Source organism: Schistocerca nitens, chromosome 8, assembly GCF_023898315.1.
Source record: "Schistocerca nitens isolate TAMUIC-IGC-003100 chromosome 8, iqSchNite1.1, whole genome shotgun sequence".
In the NCBI taxonomy this organism is placed as follows: Eukaryota; Metazoa; Arthropoda; class Insecta; order Orthoptera; family Acrididae; genus Schistocerca; species Schistocerca nitens.
In genome coordinates this window covers 125,861,504-125,885,568 of record NC_064621.1, presented here as the reverse complement: position 1 = coordinate 125,885,568, position 24,065 = coordinate 125,861,504, and the positions used below count along the sequence as shown (strand labels likewise).

Genomic DNA, 24,065 nt, shown 5'->3' with positions numbered 1-24,065 from the left:
TAGACTTTGATGCTCTTGACAGGAATAAAATGTTTGCATCAGCAAACTGCCCTTGCTGTTATCTTCTGTGTATTTTTTTTCCTAGTAGCTGTGCATAAGACGATAACTTATCAAAATTTGATGATAGAAGTGATAAGATAATTACCACTCTATCCTCCTCGTAGCTCTACATGACACGATAAATTATCAAAATTTGATGATGGAAGTGATATAATTACCACTCTATCCACGAAATATATTGAAAATGAAATCTTCTGATTGCCGTTAATCGAGAGGAAGGCCTGCAGCGAATATTAACTTGAACGTAGTCAAGAGAGAAAACAAAGTAATTACTTCTTAAAACTTCGAAGCAATAAAGAATTCTTCCTCTGAATTAAAATGTAAGACAGCAACGCTTCTGTACTGCAAGATGCTTTTTCGTATAAGCTTTCGTCTTCATTTCTAGTGTGGCTGCCAAATGAAACGTGGGCATACGTTTCGTCTGCAAGGATAGTATGGAGCACAATGATTTAGAAGTCGCAGGTGCCTATGATATGACTTTCACTATTGCTAGACACGTTGCTGCTTAAAAGCAGCATGACGTTAGTGTAAAAAAAATTAACCCTCACATTTGTTGTACGTGTGTAGAGTTCCGCGGCCGGCTTCAGTTTCAGTAAAGTTCGTCTGTGTTGTTGCCACATTACGCTGTAAAATTTTCCAATGTTTCGCTTCTATGGCAAACGATACCCTGCTTGAGACTACTTACAACGTTAGCTGAGTTATTTCGATTGTTATACCACATATCACAATTCACTTTATTGAAAATTAATAATACTATCGACTTTTTGAATACAAACGGTAATAACACTTTCAAAAAGCACTTAAGCGATTATTAATGTAGCAGTAATGTTAGTAGAGACGGAATGCGTGGATTGCACAGTGCAGTAGGAGTGTATTTTTTGTGTGTTTTTTTCCCTTCTGTTCCAACGATCCGACGAAATCCTCAAGAAATACTTCCTGGCTCTGAACAGTCGAACAATGCTTTAGGAAGGAAACAGTGTTTTAAGGTAATGGATATGCTTCAACACATCCGTTTGATTCTTCGATTTTATTTTCTCATACAATTTTAATTAAACAGCAGACTGTATTCTGAAGTTCAGCTACGCATACTGGTGGGATTGTTTGCAGACACACGTAATCACGCTATGGAAATCAGGTTTATGTTTGTCTTAAGAGCAGAGGTATTTAAAATCAAATTGTTCCTGCCCGCGTGTAGGAGGGCGAAGAATTACGTCTCTAGGTTCACCACAACTAATTCGATTTATTTGTTTATTTATTTTTGGTAGACGGGGTTGGCAGCAACGCTATCTCTGACAAATAGTGTAGTGCTCTGCAACAAGAAATGCAAGGGAAAACCGAATTTGAAAATCCTAGTGGCTGTAGCCAGCTAGAGGCACTTCAGGGTGTCGGTAGCCAGAGTACTCAAAGATGTCGTATGACTAACTATATTAGAACACGGCGGAAAGCGTTTCCGGCATTTTTCAGGAAAAAAAAATATTCTCTGAGAATAATTTCTAAACAATATTCCTATTCAAACAGTTTGGAATGTTTGTACTATTAAGAGAGTCATAAACATGATCATCTAAAACTCAAAATGGAACATAGAACTTTATTTCTCATTTTAATGTTACGAACTAATTTTTAGTCTCACACATTATCCAACAAAAAGGTTTGTGATTTCCGTCAAGCGTTGCTGAACTCGTCAGTGTTATGTAAATTATGTAACGAAATCGGCGCAATATACCAAAAACTTCCCTATGTAAAATAAAAAAAAATTGAATTTTAGTGACTCTGGCTGTAATAATTATTTGACTGAAAATGTTTTATTTTATAACATTAATTTATGTCCATATTCTCAACTAAAATTTTGAATCTGAGCGATATTCCTACAATGTCTCGCAGATTACAGACAATGTACGCTGCACCAGTCACAGTTTCTCCTTAGAGGTTGGTCGGAAATGGATTTTACTTGGGAAAGATTCGTGCCCCCATTATTAACACTAAGGGATGCAGAAGATCTCGAACTAACTGTACACTACAGAAACGCAGCCACATGTTTCGGGCGTGAGACATTCGTTCTCATTTTTAGACAGACAGCTATTCAGAATATGATATTGTTAGCAGAGGGAACGCAAATTTATGCAGCTAAAAATTAAGTAATAAGAATTTTATAAGAGACGGTAGTATAATTATAGAAATGTTTCGAGTCTCTCACCGCCACGAGGGGGTAGAAATCCTCGCTATCGATGGGTTCGTCGCCGAAGTAGAAGCTGCGTATCTTCTGGGCGGCCTCACGGCGGTACTGCTCGTCGCCAACTCGGATGTCGAGGCTGATGGAGTCGACGAAGCCGGCGTCGAAAGCTGCCATCGACTCGTTGCTTCCGAAAATGTTCTTACCTGCACAGTGGAGACCAGGACACAGTCAACATTATTGACGTGGTAAGTTTCCCTGGCAGTCGCTTCATTCAAACAAAACCAGAGAACCACTGAACTAGGGAAATGTAGCTCGCTAGGCGAAAACACCACCACAGTTGAAACTTCCTGGCAGATTAAAACTGTGTGCCGGGCCGAGACTCGAACTCGGGACTTAGGTCTTTCGCGGGCAAGTGCTCTACCAACTGAGCTACTCAAGCACGACTCACAACACGTCCTCACAATTTTACTTCCACCAGTACCTCGTCTTCTACCTTCCAAACTTCACAGAAGTTCTCCTGCGAAACTTGCAGGTCTCGAGTTCGAGTCTCGGTCCGGCACACAGTTTTAATCTGCCAGGAAGTTTCAAAATGGGCACGCTCCGCTGCAGAGCGAAAATTTCATTCTGGAAACATCCTCAAGGCTGTGGCTAAGCCATGTCTCCGCAATATTCTTTCTTCCAGTAGTGCTAGTCCTTCAAGTTTCGCAGGAGAATTTCTGTGAAGTTTGGAAGGTAGGAGACGAGGTACTGGCGGAAGTACAATTGTGAGGACGGGTGGTGAGTCGTGCTTGGGTAGCTCAGTTGGTTACCGGCACGGTAGCTCAGCGTATTCGGTCAGAGGGTTAGCAGCCCTCTGTAGTAAAAAAAACTAACGATCAACAACGAACTTACGTCTTACGACGTCCGCCCCGAGCAGATACAACGAACAAAAGCGAACAAAATGAGACTAAAAAAAAAAGTTGGTAGAGCACTTGCCCGCGAAAGGCAAAGGTTCCGAGTTCGAGTCTCGGTCCGGCACACAGTTTTAATCTTCCAGGAAGTTTCAAAATTAGCGCACACTCCGCTGCAGAGTGAAAATTTCATTCTGGAAACCATCACAATTATGAAAAATTTGAAACATCCTAGCAGGTTAAAACTGTTTGCTGGACAGAGACTCCAACTCGGGACCTTTGCCTTTCGCAGTCAAGTTCTCTACCGATTGAGCTGCCCAAGCACGACTAACGACCCCTTCTCACAGCTTTACTTCCATCAGTACTTCGTCTCCTATTATGAAAAGTTTGCTCAAATTCAAATGGCTCTAAGCACTATGGGACTTAACATCTGAGCTCATCAGTCCCCTAGACTTACAATTACTTAAACCTATCTAACCTAAGGACATCACACACTTCCATGCCCGAGGCAGGATTCGAACCTGCAACCGTAGCAGCCGCGTGGTTCCTGACTGAAGCGCCTAGAACCGCTCGGCCACCGCGGCCAGCAAAAGGTTTGCCTTACAGACTCAGTTAAATTCATGAGACAATAGAACCATGTCTTGACAGAGGATATGGGTGAAAGAGATTGCAGGGGGTGGTACAGGAGACCGTCAGTCATCATTGAAATTCTCCCAGATGATGGGAAAACAGCTTTATCTCCACGGTCGGTATTTATCACCATCGGTTCGTGTTTCACACGTAAGAGATATGGAACATTATTTGCTCATTTTTGTTGTAGAAATCAAAGATTTCGGTTTCACGTCTCGTCAGTGAAGAGTACATTAGAGACGGATTGGGTAACAACGGAAGGGAATGCCGGTCGTGTAGATTTCAATGGAATCATCCTGGAATTTGCGTAAAGAAATTTAGGGACTCCATGAGAAACCTAAAAGTAAATTGCTGGGTGGGTATTCGAAACCCGGCGAACAAATTATATTAGCGACGGTGGTGGGGCGGTTATCACTGCACTTGTATTCTGACAATTGAAACTCTCATCAGGCAGTGTTTCGTGTTTTCCTTTAACTGTGGAAGGCATATTCCTGGGACGGTTCCCTTGAAATGGATACTCACCACGTCGTCGGCAAGATATTAAATCCTGATCTTACCCCGCCGCTCTGTCGTGTGTTTAATTATGTATCTCTGACAAGACTGCATTTTGGAAACGACTGTTGAACTGCAAATACAATGTGTGTTATTTGCAATATTTTATTGAATGTTTGGACACTGTGAAGGCCAATTCAGGTTTTTGACGTTGATTTTCTTAACAGTCGGATTTAGTCGAGATACGAATAGGTTAGGATTGTGACGAATTAGTGAAAAACATGACACATGAAATTCGACCTAAAGTGAAAAAACTTGTTCGAAGTGTATTCGTAAGCTCTACTCACACAATTCCTAGAAATTCTCATGAACGTCGTGTCTAAGAATGAAGCGATTTAGTGATGTGAGCTGGGAAATTGCGTCATGTAATAAGGGATGGCGTAAGAAAATAACTAAAAGTAAAGAGGTCACGGATAGAGTCAGTGAAACTATCAGCACAACGTTGCTATGGACTTTCTTTCTTCAAAACATCAAGCTCAATCAAACGCATATCACAAGCGTGTCAGTGTTCAGTTTTAAAGCGAGGCGAACTCAGGGATTGTAAAGAGCATAGGCCAAGAAAAAAAGTTATGAGAGATAGAAAAATTTCATTCTTCAGTACATTAAAAATAAGCCTTTCGGCCAGTTTTCGTGTACGAGACTCCTTTACTGTGTCAATGAAGATCAGTACAGTCAAAGAAGTATCTGTTTACTTATTACGGTGGCAAATGCACGTTCCGCAGTGGCTAAGAACGGGATCATTAATGATCTGAGGATGTGCGGGATACTGAGATGAAGTAATTTACTGATGCCGTTTTGGGCTATAAGTTTATGAAAGGATAATGCTGCTAGATATAAAACAGAGTGCTATTTTATGAAATAATCGCGTTATTCGAGAATAGTATCTGTATATGTGATACAAAGTGTGGATATTGTACGTCATAAACCAGCCAATTTCGTTTGGATGACTTTATTGAAATAAAAAAAGTGGAAAAAAATGTCTGTCATTGATTTTCTGAAGTGATTTGTCTAAAAGTAAGAAATAAAACACATTAGAGGGAGACAACTGACCCATCTCATTTACTGTACATATTTCAAGCTTCATTATATGGCGCATCAAACGTTTCTCTAATCTATTACATTTCTTAGCATTACAAAAATCATTTCGCAAAACATTTGACAGAAATTTCTTCAACTTTTTATTTTCAAGTTTTGTTTAGAAAGCATGACGTTACTGACACCTCATCTGTTTTCCTAGAGTCCTCTGTTATCGAAATGTCCTGAACTTGGTACTTGATTCGAAGAAAATCTTTTTGACATGTAAATGTCATACCAACATGACTGTTAATTATCACACTAAATAGCTTCGCATTGAAAAAAGAACTTTTTGACACTTCGTTTACATAGCAAGGAGCAGGTGTCCTTGAAATATTTCAGTTTCTCCTCAAATCGCTAGTTACATTTTTCTTAATTACTATGATTACTTTAAAGCAATTAAATATTATTTCGAAAACCTGGATCTCAAGCTCGTCAATTTGATACCAAATTTCTCCATTTCCCACTTTTCATTTGCCTATAAAAATTCAGACAAAAATTTTAACTGAAATCATTAATTAAATTTTTGTTAATTAATCTGAAAACGTTCAAGCAAATAAACCCCTTTTGTATAAACTAGACCTCCCGATGGTCAAATTGACATCCCATTTGACCATTTACCACTCTTCGCTTGCCTATGAAAATTCTGACAAAAACAAATTGCGTAATTTTTAGACAGTCTTGTTTTCACTGCGGCCCAATATTTTACCAAAACTACCGTTGCTGTTTTCAAATATTTATATTCGTCAGATGGCTTGCACGCTCTTTTGAAAATACGTGGACGAATATTTAATGGTGAATGGTGAACTGAAGTCGGATGAACGAAAATTCGCTGTTTCAGTCTCATAATTTAACTTACACGATAAGACAGCGTGTAATATTTACTTTCATCGTCTTTATCCAAAACAACTATACTGTTCTTCATGTTTTCACATTCGCTCACAACGTCTTCATTAGTAATCAAGTAGCCGGCCGAAGTGGCCGTGCGGTTAAAGGCGCTGCAGTCTGGAACCGCAAGACCGCTACGGTCGCAGGTTCGAATCCTGCCTCGGGCATGGATGTTTGTGATGTCCTTAGGTTAGTTAGGTTTAACTAGTTCTAAGTTCTAGGGGACTAATGACCTCAGCAGTTGAGTCCCATAGTGCTCAGAGCCATTTTTGAAGTAATCAAGTAACACATATTACGTAGACGCACCTTGCGTTTTGATTCACTTGTATGAAAATAACGATGAAAATAAATACAGAATGCTTACAAGGTACATGAGCGTCAAAGATGCTGCGATACAGTACAAAGTAACAGCACTTCAGGAAAAGGAGTTGGTATTATTGCTAAAATAAGCTGAAGCAGGTAACTTAGATTAAAAGCACGGCACTGGACATAGAGAAATAATGCTCCCTACAGTAAAACAGGAATATAAAAGCGCCAATTTGATTCATACTCCACTATTTCCACTGGTCAGACAGGTAACCGTTTTGAGATAAGACACAAATAACACCTTGACGCTTTAAGACTTGAGAACTTAAGGAAATATTCATTTTCAAGACACGCTCTTGAAGAAAATCACTGAGTGTGAAATAGCGAGAACAAGATGAGCACATCGCGCTTGGCAGATAAGGGATTCACTACGAATATGTTGCAGAAATACCTGTAAATAATTTCCCTGACCAAATCCTCAACGTTCTGACGTAATTGGCTAATACATCTTTCGAGAAAAACTTCCAGAAAATATTCTCACTCCATTACAATATTTCTCCACGTATCTACAGATCAAGTCACTAAACTTATAATATTTTTTAAGTATTTACTGCCGTCCATAACTTTTCTGGTACAAATGTGTAACAAATTCCTAATGCGCTGCTAACGGCACTATTAATTTCTCAGCTATTTGCTAAAGTAGGCTGATAATGTTGCAAATACCTAAATACCATTATATTTATTTCGCTTCAGAGCCCTTTTCAATCTCAAAGACCTATTTGAACTTAATCGAGAAGTAAGACACACTTCCTTTCCCTGAAGTATCGTATGTGTCACAGCATCTTTCAAGCTCATGTACCTTGTGACTATTCAGTATTACACGTCATCTGATATAAGTGAATCAAAGCATGGGGTGCGTATACAAAACTTATGCACCCGTCTGAATACAAATAAAGACCGCTGTCTAAGCATGTGAAAACAGGAAGAAAAAAGTAAATGTTATTTGTTGGATAACAGAGATGAAAACAAATGTTCTAGGCGGTCGTATACGTAAGTTGTGTTCTAAGACGAGTTTTTAGCGCAATCATCACTATCGCGTTTTTTAAACTGTGAATTTCTGTTTAGCCGGCTGCTGTGGCCGAGCGGTTCTGGGCACTTCAGTCCGGAACCACGCTGCTGCTATGGTGGCAGGTTCGAATCCTGCCTCGGGCATGGATGTGTGTGATGTCCTTAGGTTAGTTAGCTTTAAGTAGTTGTAAGTCCAGGGGACTGATTACCTCAGATGTTAAGTCCCATAGTGCTTAGAGCCATTTGAACCATTTGAATTTCTGTTTACCATACGGCAACTCGCCTGTAAATCAACGTCTTGGTATTTTGATAATAGCATGCAGGCCGTCTGACGATGAAAGTGTAGATCTGAAACTGTTTTTCAGTAAAGTCAAGCAAAACCAGACTGTGGTTAGTTGCTCTCTGAACACTGTCAACAGTATGTCTCAATACCGTGAATGGAATTTATTTATATGTTATGACCCAAAGAATGTTGCTGAACGTTGCAATAAATGAGTAATCTTTTCTTAGTAGTTGAAACACAGTCGCGATTACGGATTATAACCCATATTAAAAAACTGTGGGCGACATTCCAAAGAAATTACGCGTCACATAAATGCCACTTTGTTCTTGGAATGGAGGTATAGGAGTAATTTAAATGTGGGAGTACCCTAAGAAACATTAAACATTATTCAAATATTTATTTCACACTCAGAGGCAAAAAATATCAGATTAAAAACACGTACCACGAAGAAATTATGCGAAATGACGGAAATAGGTAAATGTGTTGCACATGTGCAAACAAACAAATGATTACAGTTTCGGAAAAATTCGGCAATTTATTCAAGAGAAAGTACTTCACAAATTGAAGAAGTCAGTAACGCGTTGGTCCCACTGTAGCCCTTATGCAAGCAGTTATTCGGCTTGCCACTGATTGACAGAGTTCTTGGATGTACTCCAGAGGGATATCGTGCAATATTTTGTGCAATTGGCACGCTAGATAGTCAGAATCCCTAGGTGGTTGGAGAGCCCTGCCCGTGATGTTCCAAACGTTCTCAATTAGAGACGTCTTTGGTGAGCTCGCTGGTCAAGGTAGGGCAAGTTGGAAAACAAGCAATAGAATCTCTAGCCGTGTGCGGGCGTGCACTGTTTGCTAAAATGTTGAAGCCCAAGATGGCTTTCTGTGAAGGGCAACAAAACACGAGGTGGAATATCGTCGACATATTGCTGCGCTGTAAGGGTGCTGAGGATAACAACCTAAGTGGTAATGCTATGGAAACAAATGGCTCCCCAGATCATAATTTTTGGTTGTCAGGCCGTATCTCGACCGACAGTGAGGTTGGTGTCCCACTGCTGTTTGGGGTGTCTCCAGACACGTCATCGCTGGTCATCGGGGCTCATCTCTAAGAAGGACTCATCATTGAAGAACATTCTACTCCGGTCAATGAGATTCCAGGCCCTCCAGCCATCTTGGAGTTTTGACGATCTAAAGCGCCAATTGGACAGAATTTGGCACCATATCCTTCATGATGACATCCAATAACTCTATCAGTCAATGCCAAGCCGAATAATCGCTTGTATAAGGGCAAGAGGTTATTTACTTGCTCAATTTCTGCAGGTCTTTCTCTTCAATAAATCATCCAATTTTTCTGAAATTACTTTCATTTGTTTGTACATTACATGGACCGATTACCGTCCCTTTTCCGATATTTGCTTCGTGCTGCGTCATATTCTTTTTGTCTTAAAGAGGGGCATGTACGAGCTAAATATATATGCACTGTGCTGATTTTTATGAACAGCAGATGCCCAGGTTTTCTTTGCACGTTTTTATAAGTTTGCATCTTCTTAGTATGTTTTAATCAGCCAGGAATTATCCATGCTTGTAACATAGTGCGCTTCTGTGGTGGATAATGATGGCAGATGTCGTGAAAGTATAGATCAATGTGGGTAGGCTTTCTATACACGCAGTGGTCAAGGCATCCATTTCGTATGCGATGGACAAGGACGTCGAGCAAGGGCAATGTATTGTGTTTTTCTCCCTCCACTGTGAACTGGATGTTACTGTTAATGTCGCTGAGGTGTTCCAAGAGCTCTGCAAGTTTCTATCGTCTGTAGGGCCAAGTGACGAACGTGTCTAAAAAAACAACTAGGCTTTAATGGCGCCGCGTCTAAGGCAATATCCCCAGAGTTCTCCATGAAGATGCTTACAACAGATGGAGCTAACGGGATACCCACTGGAATGCCGACCGTCTAATCGTCATACTGCCTGTTGTACAGAAAATACGAAGGCCTACATAGTTCGACCACTTCACTTACGAAGAACTAGGATAACAAACCCTAAGAGTCTTCGATAGGCGCATTCGTAAACAGCCCCACCACATCAAAATATCATAATATCACCCTTACTAAGTCGCATACTGTTAATTCGGCTGATAATATCTGCCACGTTTTTAATATGATGCTCACAGTCTCCCGCATGTGGAGTGAGGAGAGTGCAAGTAATTCGCCAGCTTGTACGTTGCTTAACCACAAGTGAATAGAATCAGGCGGAATGGCGTCCCATCCTTGCAAATTTTCCTTTAAGCATAAGCAGTAGGTGATCTAGGTGTTTATGAAAGAATTCTTGACACAGTGTCTGCCATCGAAGAGCGCTTGAGAAGTTCACAAATCTTTCTTATTATTCTCGATGATGGGTCACGTGGGAGTTTCCAACAATTATCTTCATCCACTAGCACGCATATCTTCGTATCAAAGTCTGCGTATTCCATAATTACGGCTGCACTGCCCTTGCAGCAGGAAGGACCACGATGCTTTCGCCATTACGTAGTGCTGGAAGGCCATTGCGATAGTGCTTGGTCATGTTGGGTGCTGGTAACATTGCTTTAGTGAATGCACGGCTCGTTCCACGCCGTATTTCGCCTGGCCTTTCATTTTGGACCATGAGGACTGTCTGTTCGACCCTATTTATTATTTCATAGACAGGAATGTCCCGGGGCGAAAGTGCGAAATTAATTCCTTCTTTAAACGCTGACAATGCAGCCGTGTCTATGTCTCTCGCCGTCGAGTTGTTGGTAGGCCATTCTGAGGATCTGTGGTCTGCACCGTGTTGTTGTTGTTGCGGAAGGAGGCTGAACTTCCTTTCCTGCCTCTCTGAAGTTCCTTTTCGTGGTGACGATTGTTTGGAAACCCAGCTTCATCGATCCAGTCCATGTCCAAAGCTGTGGGTGCCCTTGATAACTGCAGGTGCAACGCCATAAGAGCCATTTGCATCCAGCTGTTGTCTGGTGTTGTATATCCTTTCTCGTTGTCGTGCAGAGTTGGCACGACGAAATGTCCTCCTACAAAGGTGGTGCTGATATGATGGGACACCATAGAAAATCGTGAAATAGTCTTCTGGTCATGGTAGCACAGCGGGACGGCCAGTGAACTCACTAAATTAGCCTTCTTGACACGCAGCCTCTCCAGACCTATAACACGGCGCCACGTTTTCTCCCCGTAAAGTTACGTAATGTAAGGATGCAGAGGGTCGCAGCGATAATATTGAATAAAAAGCTGTCAGGTCTGGCCGGCATCAGGTGATTGAAATTACACAAATTTTCGGCCAAGCACTTCTTGGACATTCTGCCTGCCGAAAAGATGCGAAATCATATCGATCTTCAGGCCTCTGACAAAAAATTGTCAGTTACTGAAACCAGTTATAAACTCAGCAGGGCAAGCGTGGCCAGTCTTACGTCGGACAAACAGTACGCACTGAGGAAAAACGCAGGGAGCATGACAGATTTTATCGTGTACGCTGTGTCGAGAAATCCGATTTAACTGATTATGCATTAGGAAACGCCCACAGGGTCAAATGTTGTAAGACGTGTATATTTCTATTGTCCATTGTCAAATCACAATTTATGAAAGATGTTTATATTTTATTAATAGGATTAAGTAGGAATAATTAATATTTGCATTTTGGAAATAATTGTGGTAGCAGGGAATGTCTGCACCAAAGTATTGTTGACAAGAGAGACCGCAAATTGATATAATTTTAAAAAGGGCGGGAGTGGTAGCAGGGAGCAGGGAGTAGTGGTAGCAGGGATTGTCTGCACCAGAAAGCATTGTTGGCAGGAGAGACCGCACTTTAGCGTTCGTAGGAAGTCAGTAGTAAGCGAGAAGTGAAGCGAGTCGGTAGCAGGTCTGAAGCGAGAGGTTGAGAGGAGCGGTGTGCCTGCCAGCCACTAGCTATGGTTTACAAGAGATTATAAACGGATGTACAGAGACATTAGCTAACTATTATAATAAGAGGAACTAATATTATTGAATTAATTTTTTGAGAAACTCAAGACTGCTGAAGGTATGTTTGCGCATTGCTAGTTGTAAGATTATTGTAAAAAGTAAGTCCCCCATTTGAACGTTTGTAAAATCATTTCATTCAGAATATAATTAACTTTTGCCAGCAATATTGCATTTCTAATTATAATCCATCCCAAAAACCATCAACGTAAAACTTTGCAAAATTTTATTGTTGTCAAGAAAAAGTTTAACTATGAATTACGTAACTTCAGTCAAATTAATTAAAGAATAACGTCAGCTTTGCTGTTAAAGAATAACATCAGCTTTGGTAATAAATACAGCCACTTATTATGAAAGCCCACCAGCAGCTAATAGAGTATAGTAAAACAGAGTAAGTATATTCATGTCGCAGTTCGATGTAGCAGTCAGATGGCGATCCAGTAACAATAAAAAAGGTAAGGGACAGTTTTGGGTTATTGCAGGTAACGACTGAGGGCCACGACGACGACACATTCTATGTTTCGTCGAAATAATCCGAAAATCACTTTTAAAAAGCAGCAATTAAATTTGTATGCGAAGATTGAGAAACAGAATAAATTTCAAAGGGAAGATTTCATTTGTTATTATTAAGCAAGAGATAGAAATCCTAAGGAAAGGTTTCATAGTTTATTGTAAAAGGGAAGGTTGTCATTAACAGAAGAGGTATAGAGGAGACGGGAAGGTTTCAATGTAGCGAAACTTTTGCCGTGGTTCGCACTAACGGTTTCTGGTTGTGTGTAATTCAGGAAGCCCCTGAATTAAAAATCACCAACAACACCCTAAATGGAGACGGTGGCCTGCAGTTCTGGCCTTTCTCTTGACCCGGCTGGAGATCCGAGAACTTTTTATTCAGTGCTATTGCCTCAAGACTCTGAATTCTTATACGTGCGAAAACGTGTCTATTAACCACTAGGCATAAGACTGTTACTACATTATAATAAGTAACTACTAAGTACTACGTGAAAAAATGGGAAGATTTTGTTCCATGGTCCGGTCCTAGACGGGCCAGCCGGATCCGACCGTCCACCATGTCATCCTTTGCCAATGACGTCATTGGATGCGGTATGGAGGAACATGTAGTGAGCACGCTGCTCTCCGCATCTCTGTCGTGTTTCTTAACCCTGGAACCGCTACTAAACTGTGAAGTGACTCCTCAGTTAGCATCACGTGGCTGAGTGCTTTCCGTTCCAAAAAAAAAAAGAAAAAGATGGTTCAAATGGCTCTGAGCACTATGGGACTTAACTTCTAAGGTCATCAGTCCCCTAGATCTTAGAACTACTTAAACCTAACTAACCTAAGGACATCACACACATCCATGTCCGAGACAAGATTCGAACCTGCGTCGTAGCGGTAGCGCGGTTCCAGACTGTAGCGCCTTTAACCGCTTGGCCACCCTGGCCGGCGCTATCCATTCCAGTTCTCCCACCAAGGAAAAACCCTGACAGTGCATGGAATCGAATCAGGGTCCCCCGCATGACAGTCAGCCACGTTGACCACTCAACGGACCTACCTGCGATGTGCTTAACTGATATTTTGTATGAGTTTTGTATGTATTTTGGTGTCTGATACGTAACGTTCATAATTTTAAAGTTTTAGTAGTTTTTGTCATTGACTATTAACACGAGAAACAACGCCAGAAACTGATTGTACACGCTACTGGAATGTTTTGCAACCCAGCGACATCTGACATCTTCAGTTGTAAACAGAATAGCAGCGAGCTGCGAAATAATTTTGATATTTAATGACAAACAATTGGTGCTAGTCAATCTTTGTTACATGTTCTGGTATTTGTCTAACTGGTCATAAAATGGTGTGGGTGATTGTGTAGTGGGGCAGGATCAGGATTCAGTTTGCGAACATCATATTTTATTTTTCTTGTGGAAGGGGTGAGGGGGTTAGAAAGGGAGGAGTCTTTTCTCTCCTTACACGATACGTCCACGAACCTGACGTCTACTAACACTATTCAATTTCATCTTCCCTTTATGTTGCGTTGTCCTGCACGTCAACCTTAGAAAATTCTGTTCTTTGTGCTTCTTTGTTATTTGTTCGCCGTTTACGGATCCTCAAAACTCTTGTGATAAATCTTATCGTCCCCCACATAGTGAAAGGTTAATTCAGTGCCATGAGAACGTATGACTAAAACAAAATGAGAACGGTAATGGGTTCATAGTATCACAGTCTAGCAAAAGACAAAGCAGTCTCACTGTATATTTAATACAGCATAAACATCCTGAATGGCCTAGAGGTTGATGTGAGAAGCATCCTGTATATTCACTGTACACCTGAATCGTTAGCAATCCATCTGTTATCTCTCCCACAACGGCACTGCACTTATCTTACTTTCCATCTTTCTGAGACTCTTGCGTCGTCCACTCATCAACAATTTCCTGTTGTTGCAGCCGAGTCAGTATTCCACGGTAACACTTTTTTTGTGATGGCAGTGTAACGTTCAAGCACGACCATTTCCGTACCTGCTGATAAGTTGCTAGCCCCGCAGCGAGCTCATTTCAGACTGCCTAGCTGTTTCTACGCACAAGGCTGCTTCTCCTGCCTCAGGGAATACAGCGCTGATGTTTGACAGTTTAAATCTGGAATGAACTGCGTTCACCCTTTTGAGCGGCAGGACAAAGTAGGAGACGACAATCAGTTGAAAATTACTCGCCTGTCAAATATTCCAGAGTTGAAGTCCTAATATTTATTGCAATACCCATCATAACACAATGAATATTAATTTCTCTTTCTTAATAAACAACTACCGTCTTTGCAAAAATCGTTAAAAGCAACGGGTCGTATCCGAGGAGGGAAAGTGCGGGTGGTCACATGATTGTGTAGTGAAGAACAAGGACTGAAATGTGCCGAAACGACAGTGGCAATTACCTCATAGCAACCTACTCCCCCAATTTATCACTTCGTTTTTTGAGTAATCGCAAACATTCGAGAATGACCGCAAATTTTGATATTTTAATATGGTACATGCAAGGATAAATTCTGTTAAGATCTTTACTGCCTGACGAATTCCCCCTCTCTTTCTTTACCTGTTATCACACGTAAACAGTGATGAAGACTCACAAATAGCAGCCGAAAAAATTTCACTTAGTAACCTTACTTCTTCAAATATCTCTGTTATAAGCGTACGCGGCACTGTCCATTGACTGTATTCTAATCCTGAAGAAGATACCAGTAGAGGGGTCGAAACGTCGATTGAAAAGAGGAAACTAAGATTTTTACCTTCAATGACAGCGGCCACGAAAGCCAGTAGATTTACATATTCGCGCTTATCTACCGCTACGCCCATACTCTGCAAACCTCTGTGAAATGCATAGTAGGAGGTACTTTCCAGTCTGCTACTTGTTACGGCTTTTTCCGCTTCCATTCACTGAGCGCGGCCGGAACGACTGCTGTAACGACTGTGTGGCCACTGTAATTAGTTTCATCCTTTTTTTTTCGCGTTCCCTACCGCAGCGTTACGTAGGGTTGTACCATATTTGTACATTCATCACATTAAGCTGGCTGTTGGAATATGTAAGTATGCTTTCACGGGATCGAACGCTTTTATCGTCAAGCATCTGCCAGTTATTCGGAAGAACACTGACATTCGTTCAGTCAGGGTATGTGATACGAAAGGATGGGGCTTAGGGGATGATTCTAGTACACAAAAAATGTTCAAATGTGTGTGAAATCTTATGGGACTCAACTGCTAAGGTCATCAGTCCCTAAGCTTACACACTACTTAACCTAAATTATCCTAAGGACAAACACACACAAACACCCGTGCCCGAGGGAGGACTCGAACATCCTCCGGGACCAGCCGCACAGTCTGCAGCGCCCAGACCACTCGGCTAACCCCGCGCGGCTCTAGTATTATTCCATAACACATGCTTTATGACAGACTATGTAATAGAGACCAAAAATAAAACATTGTGATTAACTTCGAACATTTATGCTCAGTTGCAAGTTCAGTGGTGTTTATTAGTCGTCTTTCGAAATTCAAGTTTGTTTCTTAAGAAGACATGTTCCTCCGATTGCACCGATAATGGATTGGCTGTCTCTTAACATGTTCCCATAAATAACTTGCAGCAAAACTTGAGTGCAAAGTGTAATTTAGTGTAGACGTGTACAAGAGGCAACTTCGTTATTTAGAATCAAGAACGGGAAACGTAACACCTAGTGAACTCATGTATACGATTACTGAAGTTCGGCTGAACTTGTGAAGTTAAGGAAGGAAATTCAGCTGAAAAGGAGGAGCAATAAGTGTTGCTGTACAAAATATAAACAACTTGGACATAACAATGTAATTGAATGAACCATAGCTTGTAGGACTTTCACAAAACTGGTGTACTAATAGTCTCCATCCATAGACTGAACACGGATAATTGAGAAAGAAAAGATTCGCCACACATTTTGTAGGGTATATACAACGCTCCTATTACAAAGAAGACAGGTGCGGATATATGAATCTTACAGAATCATCAGTTTAATAATGACACGAATTAACTACATAAGAATGGAAAGACTTACAGAAGCTAAAGACGGCTATTAACTTGCGAAACAGTTGCAAGTAGTGAATAATGCCTTGAATATATCTTGTAAGATGAATATCAACAGAAGTGAAAAAGTAAGGAATGTAGTCGTCAGCAGTGTGAGTTACTTATATAATTCGTTAAGGTACTATAGACTTCAGACTAATTCCCTGTTTTGTTTATCGGAGGCAATCTGATTATATTCTAACAAAGGAAGTAGATCGCGGCACGATAAACGAGTATCAATACAACAGTGGTGGATCGCATTAATCAGTAACATCAGAGTTAAATCATATGATGCTACAGGGATGGCTGGGTTCTGAGACTCTAGTGAAGACAGCCTGTCAAGGGGTAAAAAGACTCCGAAGAACAAAACCCTCGTCTTCTGTGTTGAGAGTTCCTGGGTGAGGTAGCACCCTGCCTGGGAAAGAAAGGCGTTTAAGTCTCGGAACAGGACGCATAAAATCTTGACCATCACACATCAGAAAAAGACAAAGAATAGGAAAATAATGTACTTAAAAGCTGCCACATGGAGTACAGCATCATGGAATAAGAAAGAGCAGGGAATCATTGTGTAAATGGAAGAGCATAACATAAGCACATGTGCAGTAACAGAGAAAGGATAGGGAAAGGTTGAATCGTAAGAGGAAGTTACGCACTGTTCTACTGTGCTGTTGATAAAGGTCTCCGAGCACAAAGCAGGAGTGCCGTTACTAATTCACAAGAAACGGAAGAATAGTGAAGATGACAATAGAAGCAGATGAATCTACGATTTATATGCTTAATATATACGCAGCTGATGTAGGGAGACCTAAACAAGAGAGGAAAATGTTTATAATAATTTTAAAGCTGTAAGTGGCACTGTTCCAAAAACGGTAAAAAAAAAAACTAGCTCGTGGGAGATTTCAATGGACGTATAAGCGATTTGATTAGTCCAGGCATTAAGCAACCATTTTATGAAATAGAAACTACTGGAAGGGGAAAAAACCTCATTCATTTTTGGGCACTGAACGACCTACGTACTACTAACACATACAACGAGCATAAGACGCGGCACATATACACCTGGAGTAATACAAGAGGTCAGCGCTCGGCTATTGATTACATCGCAACCAATAGAGCCGTTCATCCGAGTCAAATATTAGATTGAGAAGGTTAACATCGGACAATGGGCTGGATCGGATCATGGGCTGGTGATGTATAAATTGAACCCGGAATTAGACTGACAAAATGAAATGCAAAATAAAATAAAATTAAGAGGCCGATTGATGAAGGGATTAAATTGGAGTTATAGACGATGAGATCGCTAAGATTCTGTATCAAATTACTAACATCACCTATCCCATCAAAGGCAGGGCTACCTGTGAAAACAGATTTACAAGCTACGCTGCAACCTCTGTGCTGCATTCTATGTAGGCATGACAACCAACAAACTGTCTGTCTTCATGACACAGCCGTCATTTCACCACCACACCCATTCTTTTAATTTCTTTTTATTTCTCTCCTTCCCACTACTTACCCCCTCCCACCTCCTCACTTTCACTCCTGCCCTCCGTCTAAACTGAAAAACACTTCACTGTCCAGCACTCCCATCATACTCTCCCTCCCCCTCCATACCCCAGCCTCCTCCTTACCCCCACCCAGTCGCCACTCCCATCATGCACTGGTGCTGCTGTTTGCAGTGTGGTTTCAGCTCTCTGAGACTGCAGACACATGTGCAAGTTGCGTTTAGGTGAGCGTATGTGTGTATGTGCGAGTGTGTATGTGTGTCTACTGATGTCAAAGTCCTTAATGACCAAAAGCTTTAATTGTGTGAATCTTTTTGTTGTGCCTATCGCGACTCAGCATCTCCACTATATGGAGAGTGGCAACTTTCCTTCTTTGGTATTGTTACATTCCTTCCTGGATTTTCCGTTGTTCAATGTAAATTTAAGTTTTTTTATAAAGGTGTTAATGTGGCGTGTAGACTTGTACGAAAGCAATCAATATATGTATGGTAGATAAGAAGAGAATATAAGCTTTTGTGCCACGATTTAGCAGCTCACGACACATTTATAGTCCCACCCCACTCAGTAGTTGGCGCCAGCGCTGCTGGTGTGATCCTGCAGCAAAAGAGAGCGATGAAGCCGAGGGCAGCGCCACCTCAGTCCACGAGTTGACCTGAGTGTCAGCCGAGAGCAGTCGGAGTCTCACAGTGGGGATGTAGGCAGCAACGACTGGACAACACTTGGGGAGCTGCGTCATCCAATCTTGCTTGCGCCCTGGACTGATTGGCTCCTGGAACTGGTCAGCGAGCATTCCCACTTTCACTCTCATACCAGGAGCCTGGCGATGCGAGTCATGGTGACAAACTGACAACACAAGCGAGGGGCCCCATATGCATAGAACATGGGCCAGTGTTGTTTGGCGGTCTGGCAGTTAGTCGGGCAGCAGCGGAGACGCATTTGGTAATGCCACCTGGGAAAACGAATTTTGGTTGGCAGCTGGCAACCGGAGGTAGAGGATGCATGTGTATGGAGAATGGGACAGCCGCTGTTTTCATGGGGACTGGAATCTGAACGAAAGACCGGAGACAGAGTAAGTCTGTGGGGAACTGCCAAGGATGGATAACTAGGGAGCAAGAAAAATGGGTCTGAGTTGTACAGACAGGGCTGCAAGTTGGCGTGGCCAGCAATGCGGCACCCTGGTGCAGGCTGGGCCTGAGCTAGCAGATAATAGTAGTCGACGCACGGCCATTGGCTCCTCTTCTGGATGCTCAGGTGGTGGATGGCGTGTTGGCCTCAGAGAAGTCTGTACTGACTATAGTAAGTGCTCTTCAGCAGTGGTGCACAAACGGTGTGTCGTGGCAGTGGCGCCTGAAGAAGAAATTGGTTTTGCAGTCACTTGCATTCTATCTGGGATTCACTTTAAAGTTGTGCTAGCAGTTTGAGGGTTCAGTGTTTTCTTGTTTACTGTTGTCCTAACGGAACGGCCGTTCAAGGTGTTTGACTGACGTATGTTTCACTCGCTGAAGATTTATGTCAATTAAACGCCGCCTATGTCCGCTTTCATTATTTTAAGACATGTTTAAGTGAGTGACCTTAGTATGTATAATCAGTTGACATAGTATTTGATTTTGCTGTTTTGTCTACCTTGTCTACATTCCTGCGTAGCTTACGTCTTTTCTGTGTTGTTAAGTTGTCTATATCCTGTCTTCAGTTTATTGGCAAAATTAATCTTACCTCTAAATGTTTTTGTGTCGTTCATCATTATTTGTTCAAATTGCTCTGAGCCCTGTGGGACTTAACATCTGAGGTTATCAGTCCCCTAGAACTTAGAACTACTTAAACCTAACCAACCTAAGGACATCACACACATCCATGCCCGAGGCAGGATTCGAACCTGCGACCGTAGCAGTCCCGCGGTTCCGGACTGAAGTGCCTAGAACCGCTCGGTTACCGCGGCCGGCTATTTTATTTGTGAATTGTGCCCTGTACTTGGGCCCAGCTACCCTATTCCATTACTGTCTTTCCATCTTTGAATAGTTCATTAGTTGTAGGCTACTTTGTTTATTTTTGATTTTCCTGTACTTATGAAGTCACATTTACTTTTTGGAGCCGGAATTTTGCCGATTTGACATTTTATGCTGGATGGTAAGTTCATGTCAGTTTGTTCGATTTTATTACAAATAATATTTACTTAAGTTTTGTTATGCTCATATGCTCTGATTTGCTGCTCTGCTTTGTTGATAAGTGTTTTTAAACTTGATAAGTACTTACGCCCCCAGCCACTTACCAGTCCCAACGTTTTTTTCGGCCATATTTCTGAAATATGATGCTACAGAAGAATGCCGTAAATTGGAAGGTTAGATCGGTAACTGATGAAGGGCCTCTGAATCGAGTCAGAGAGAAAAATGCGTGGCATAAGTAGACTAAGAGAAGGAACCTGTTGCTAGGATTCATTCTGCAGCATGCAGGAATCGCCAGTTTGGTAACTGAGGAAGTGTGGCGGTAAGAATTGTAGAGGGAGACCAAGGCTAATATGCAGAGACGAACGGACAGTCTAGTGTGGAGAGTTAAATCATTCTTCGGACTGAGGACTAACACAGTCCAACACAAAGAGGTCTGTCAGCAGAAGTTGTAGACTGGGCAGCCTTACACGGTATCCGAAGCCAATAGCTGCCATCACGACTCCCGCTGTGGAGGTGAGAGTGACTGACCTAGCACAGTGAACAGACACTCGGCGGACGTGTCGCCAGCGATGAGCGGCACTCGGTTGGCCCGCGCCTCTGCCAGGATGGTGTACGGCGTCTCGTTGAGGAAGGCGCCCTCGTACGGTTGCTCCACCACCGGCAGGAACACGAACGTGTCGAAGCGGAGCTTGTCCTGCAACAGTCGCACCGCTAACTCAGTACACGTCCCCCTCGTAAAAAGTAACCAGTATGGGAAAAGAGACTCTCACAATCAGTATCAAAATACTGCATATTACTAGCTGTTGTTGCTGTGGCCGTCAGTCCTGAGACTGGTTTGATGCAGCTCTCCATGCTACTCTATCCTGAGCTAGCTTCTTCATCTCCCAGTACCTACTGCAACCTACATTCTTCTGAATCTGCTTAATGTATTCATCTCTTCGACTCCCTCTACGATTTTTACGCTCCACGCTGCCCTCCAATTCTAAATTGGTGATCCCTTGATGCCTCTGAATATGCCCTACCACCCGATCCCTTCTTCTAGTCACTTGTGCCATAAATTTCTCATCTTTCCAATTCTATTCAATACCTCCGCATTAGTTACGTGATCTACCCATCCAATATTCAGCATTCTTCTGTAGCACCACATTTCGAAAGCTTCTATTCTCTTCTTGTCTAAACTATTTATCCTCCACGTTTCACTTCCATACAAGGCTACACTCCATACAAATACTTTCAGAAACGACTTCCCAACAAATCTATACTCGATGTTAACAAATTTCTCTTCTTCAGAAATTCTTTCCTTGCCATTGCCAGTCTTCATTTTATATCCTCTCCCCTTCGACCATCATCAATTATTTTGCTCCCCAAATAGCAAAACTCATTTACTGCTTTAAGCGTCTCATTTTCTAATCTAATTCCCGCAGCATCACCCGATTTAATTCGAATACATTCCATTATCCTCGTTTTGCTTTTCTTGATGTTCATCTTATATCCTCAAGACACTATCCGTTCCGTTCAACTGCCCCTCCAAGTCCCCCGCTGTCTCTGACAGAATTACAATGCCATCGGCGAACCTCAAAGTTTTTATTTCTTCTCCGTGGATTTTAATACCTACTCCGAATTTTTCTTTTGTTTCCTTTACTGCTTGCTCATTATACAGATTGAATAACATCGGGGAGAGGCTACAACCCTGTCTGACTCCCTTCCCAACCACAGCTTCCCTTTCGTGTCCCTCGACTCTTATAACTGCCATCTGCTTTCTGTACAAATTGTAAATAGCCTTTCGCTCCCTGTATTTTACCCCTGCCACCTTCAAAATTTGAAAGAGAGTTTTAGCTAGCGGACAGTAAATGCAGACACAGGCTATAGACACCAGTACAATGTAAGATAAAGATTGCGTGATTTTCTCTTGCACACATTTTCAGTTGTTAAGTGTCCCAAAGAAAGCAGGTGTTGACAGATGTGAAAGACACCGAACTATCAATTTAATAAGTCACAGCTGCAAAATATTAACGTGAATTCTTTACAGACGAATGGAAAAACTGGTAGAAGCCGACTTCGGGGAAAATCAGTTACGATTCCGTAGAAATACTGCAACACGTGAGGCAATACTGACCCTACGACTACGACTAGAAGAAAGAATAAGGAAAGGCAAACCTACGTTTCCAGCATTTGTAGACTTAGAGAAAGCTTTTGACAATGTTGACTGGAATACTCTCTTTCAAATTCTGAATGTGGCAGTGGTAAAATACATTACAAAACGAGGATAATGGAATGTAGAAGAATTAATTCGGGTGAAGCTGAGGGAATTATATTAGGAAATGAGACACGTAAATTTGTAGATGAGGTTTGCTATTTGGGGAGCAAAATAACTGATGATGGTCGAAGTAGAGATGATATAAAATGTAGACTGGCAATGGCAAGGAAAGTGTTTCTGAAGAAGAGAAATTTGTTAACATCGAGTATAGATTTAAGTGTCGGGAAGTCGTTTCTGAAAGTATTTTTATGGAGTGTAGCCATGTATGGAAGTGAAACATGGACGATAAATAGTTTGGACAAGAAGAGAATAGAAGCTTTCGAAATGTGGTGCTACAGAAGAAAGCTGAAGATCAGATGGGTAGATCACATAACTAATGATGTGGTATTGAATAGAGTTGGGGAGAGGAGAAGTTTGTGGCACAACTTGAGTAGAAGAAGGGATCGGTTGGTAGGACATGGTCTGAGACATCAAGGGATCACCAATTTAGTATTGGAGGGCAGCGTGGAGGGTAAAAACCGTAGAGGGAGACCAATAGATGAATACACTAGCAGATTCAGAAGGATGGAGGTTGCAGTAGGTACTGGGAGACGAAGAAGCTAGCACAGGGTGGAGTAGCATGGAGAGCTGCATCAAACCAGTCTCAGGATTGAAGACCACAACAACAACAAGTGCCATAATGAAAGGGAAAGGTTCGTTCTCTTGTGTTGAAGTATGGGAGCTGAAGGTAGGTGTGGGAAAAGTGTCGTACTGAGCCAGTATGGTGGTGGCTCGATCTCGAGTGCGATAGCTCCATTTGATTTCACTGGTACTGTCATTCGCGTAAAGTCGGCAGCGGTCGCTCTGATGGAGCCGCTGCGAGTTTTGGCGAGGCTTCTTCTGGTGACGAGGTGGGGCGCTCACGGGAGGCGAAACAGTGAAGTTCTGCCTCATGGGTGTCACTTGTTGTCGGCATCAGCTAATGTTTATCTATGCAGTTGCACGGAGAGTCTACAGGATGGTCTACTGATCGTGACCGGGCCAAATATCTCACGAAATAAGCGTCAAACCAGAAGACTACAAAGAACGAAACGGAAACCAGATGGCGCTGTGGTTGGCCCGCTAGATGGCGCTGCGATAGGTCAAACGGATATCAACTGCGTTTTTTCTTTTTTTTCAATAGAAACCCTCATTTTTATTACATATTCGTGTAGTACGTAAAGAAATATGTTTTAGTTAGCCCACTTTTTCGCTTTGTGACAGATGGCGCTGTAATAGTCACAAACATATGGCTCACAATTTTAGACGAACAGTTGGTAACAGTTAGGTTTCTTAAATTAAAATACAGAACGTAGGTACGTTTGAACATTTTATTTCGGTTGTTCCAATGTGATACATGTACCTTTGTGAACATATCATTTCTGAGAACGCACGCTGTTACAGCGTGATACCTCTAAATACCACATTAATGCAATAAACGCTCAAAATGATGTCCGACAACCTCATTGCATTTGGCAATACGTTTAACGACATTCCTCTCAACAGCGAGTAGTTCGTCTTCCGTAATGTTCGGACATGTATTGACAATGCGCTGACTCATGTTGTCAGTCGTTGTCGGTGGATCACGATAGCAAATGTCCTTCAACTTTCCCCCTCAGAAAGAAATCCGGGGACGTCAGATCCAGTGAACGTGCGTGCTTCG

At 41.9% G+C, this 24,065-nt stretch overlaps 1 protein-coding gene across 1 annotated transcript in view; it reads right to left on the bottom strand.

Annotated features, from left to right (window-relative positions):
* Window positions 1-24,065, bottom strand: part of LOC126198854 (cholinesterase 1-like) — a 178,623-nt gene that overhangs the window by 65,716 nt on the left and 88,842 nt on the right. The window contains exons 7-8 of the mRNA XM_049935442.1: window positions 20,656-20,821; window positions 2,255-2,436 (exon numbers count right to left, since the gene is read on the bottom strand). Of these exons, the coding sequence (XP_049791399.1) occupies window positions 2,255-2,436; window positions 20,656-20,821 (348 nt within the window). The remainder of the gene's footprint in view (window positions 1-2,254; window positions 2,437-20,655; window positions 20,822-24,065) is intronic.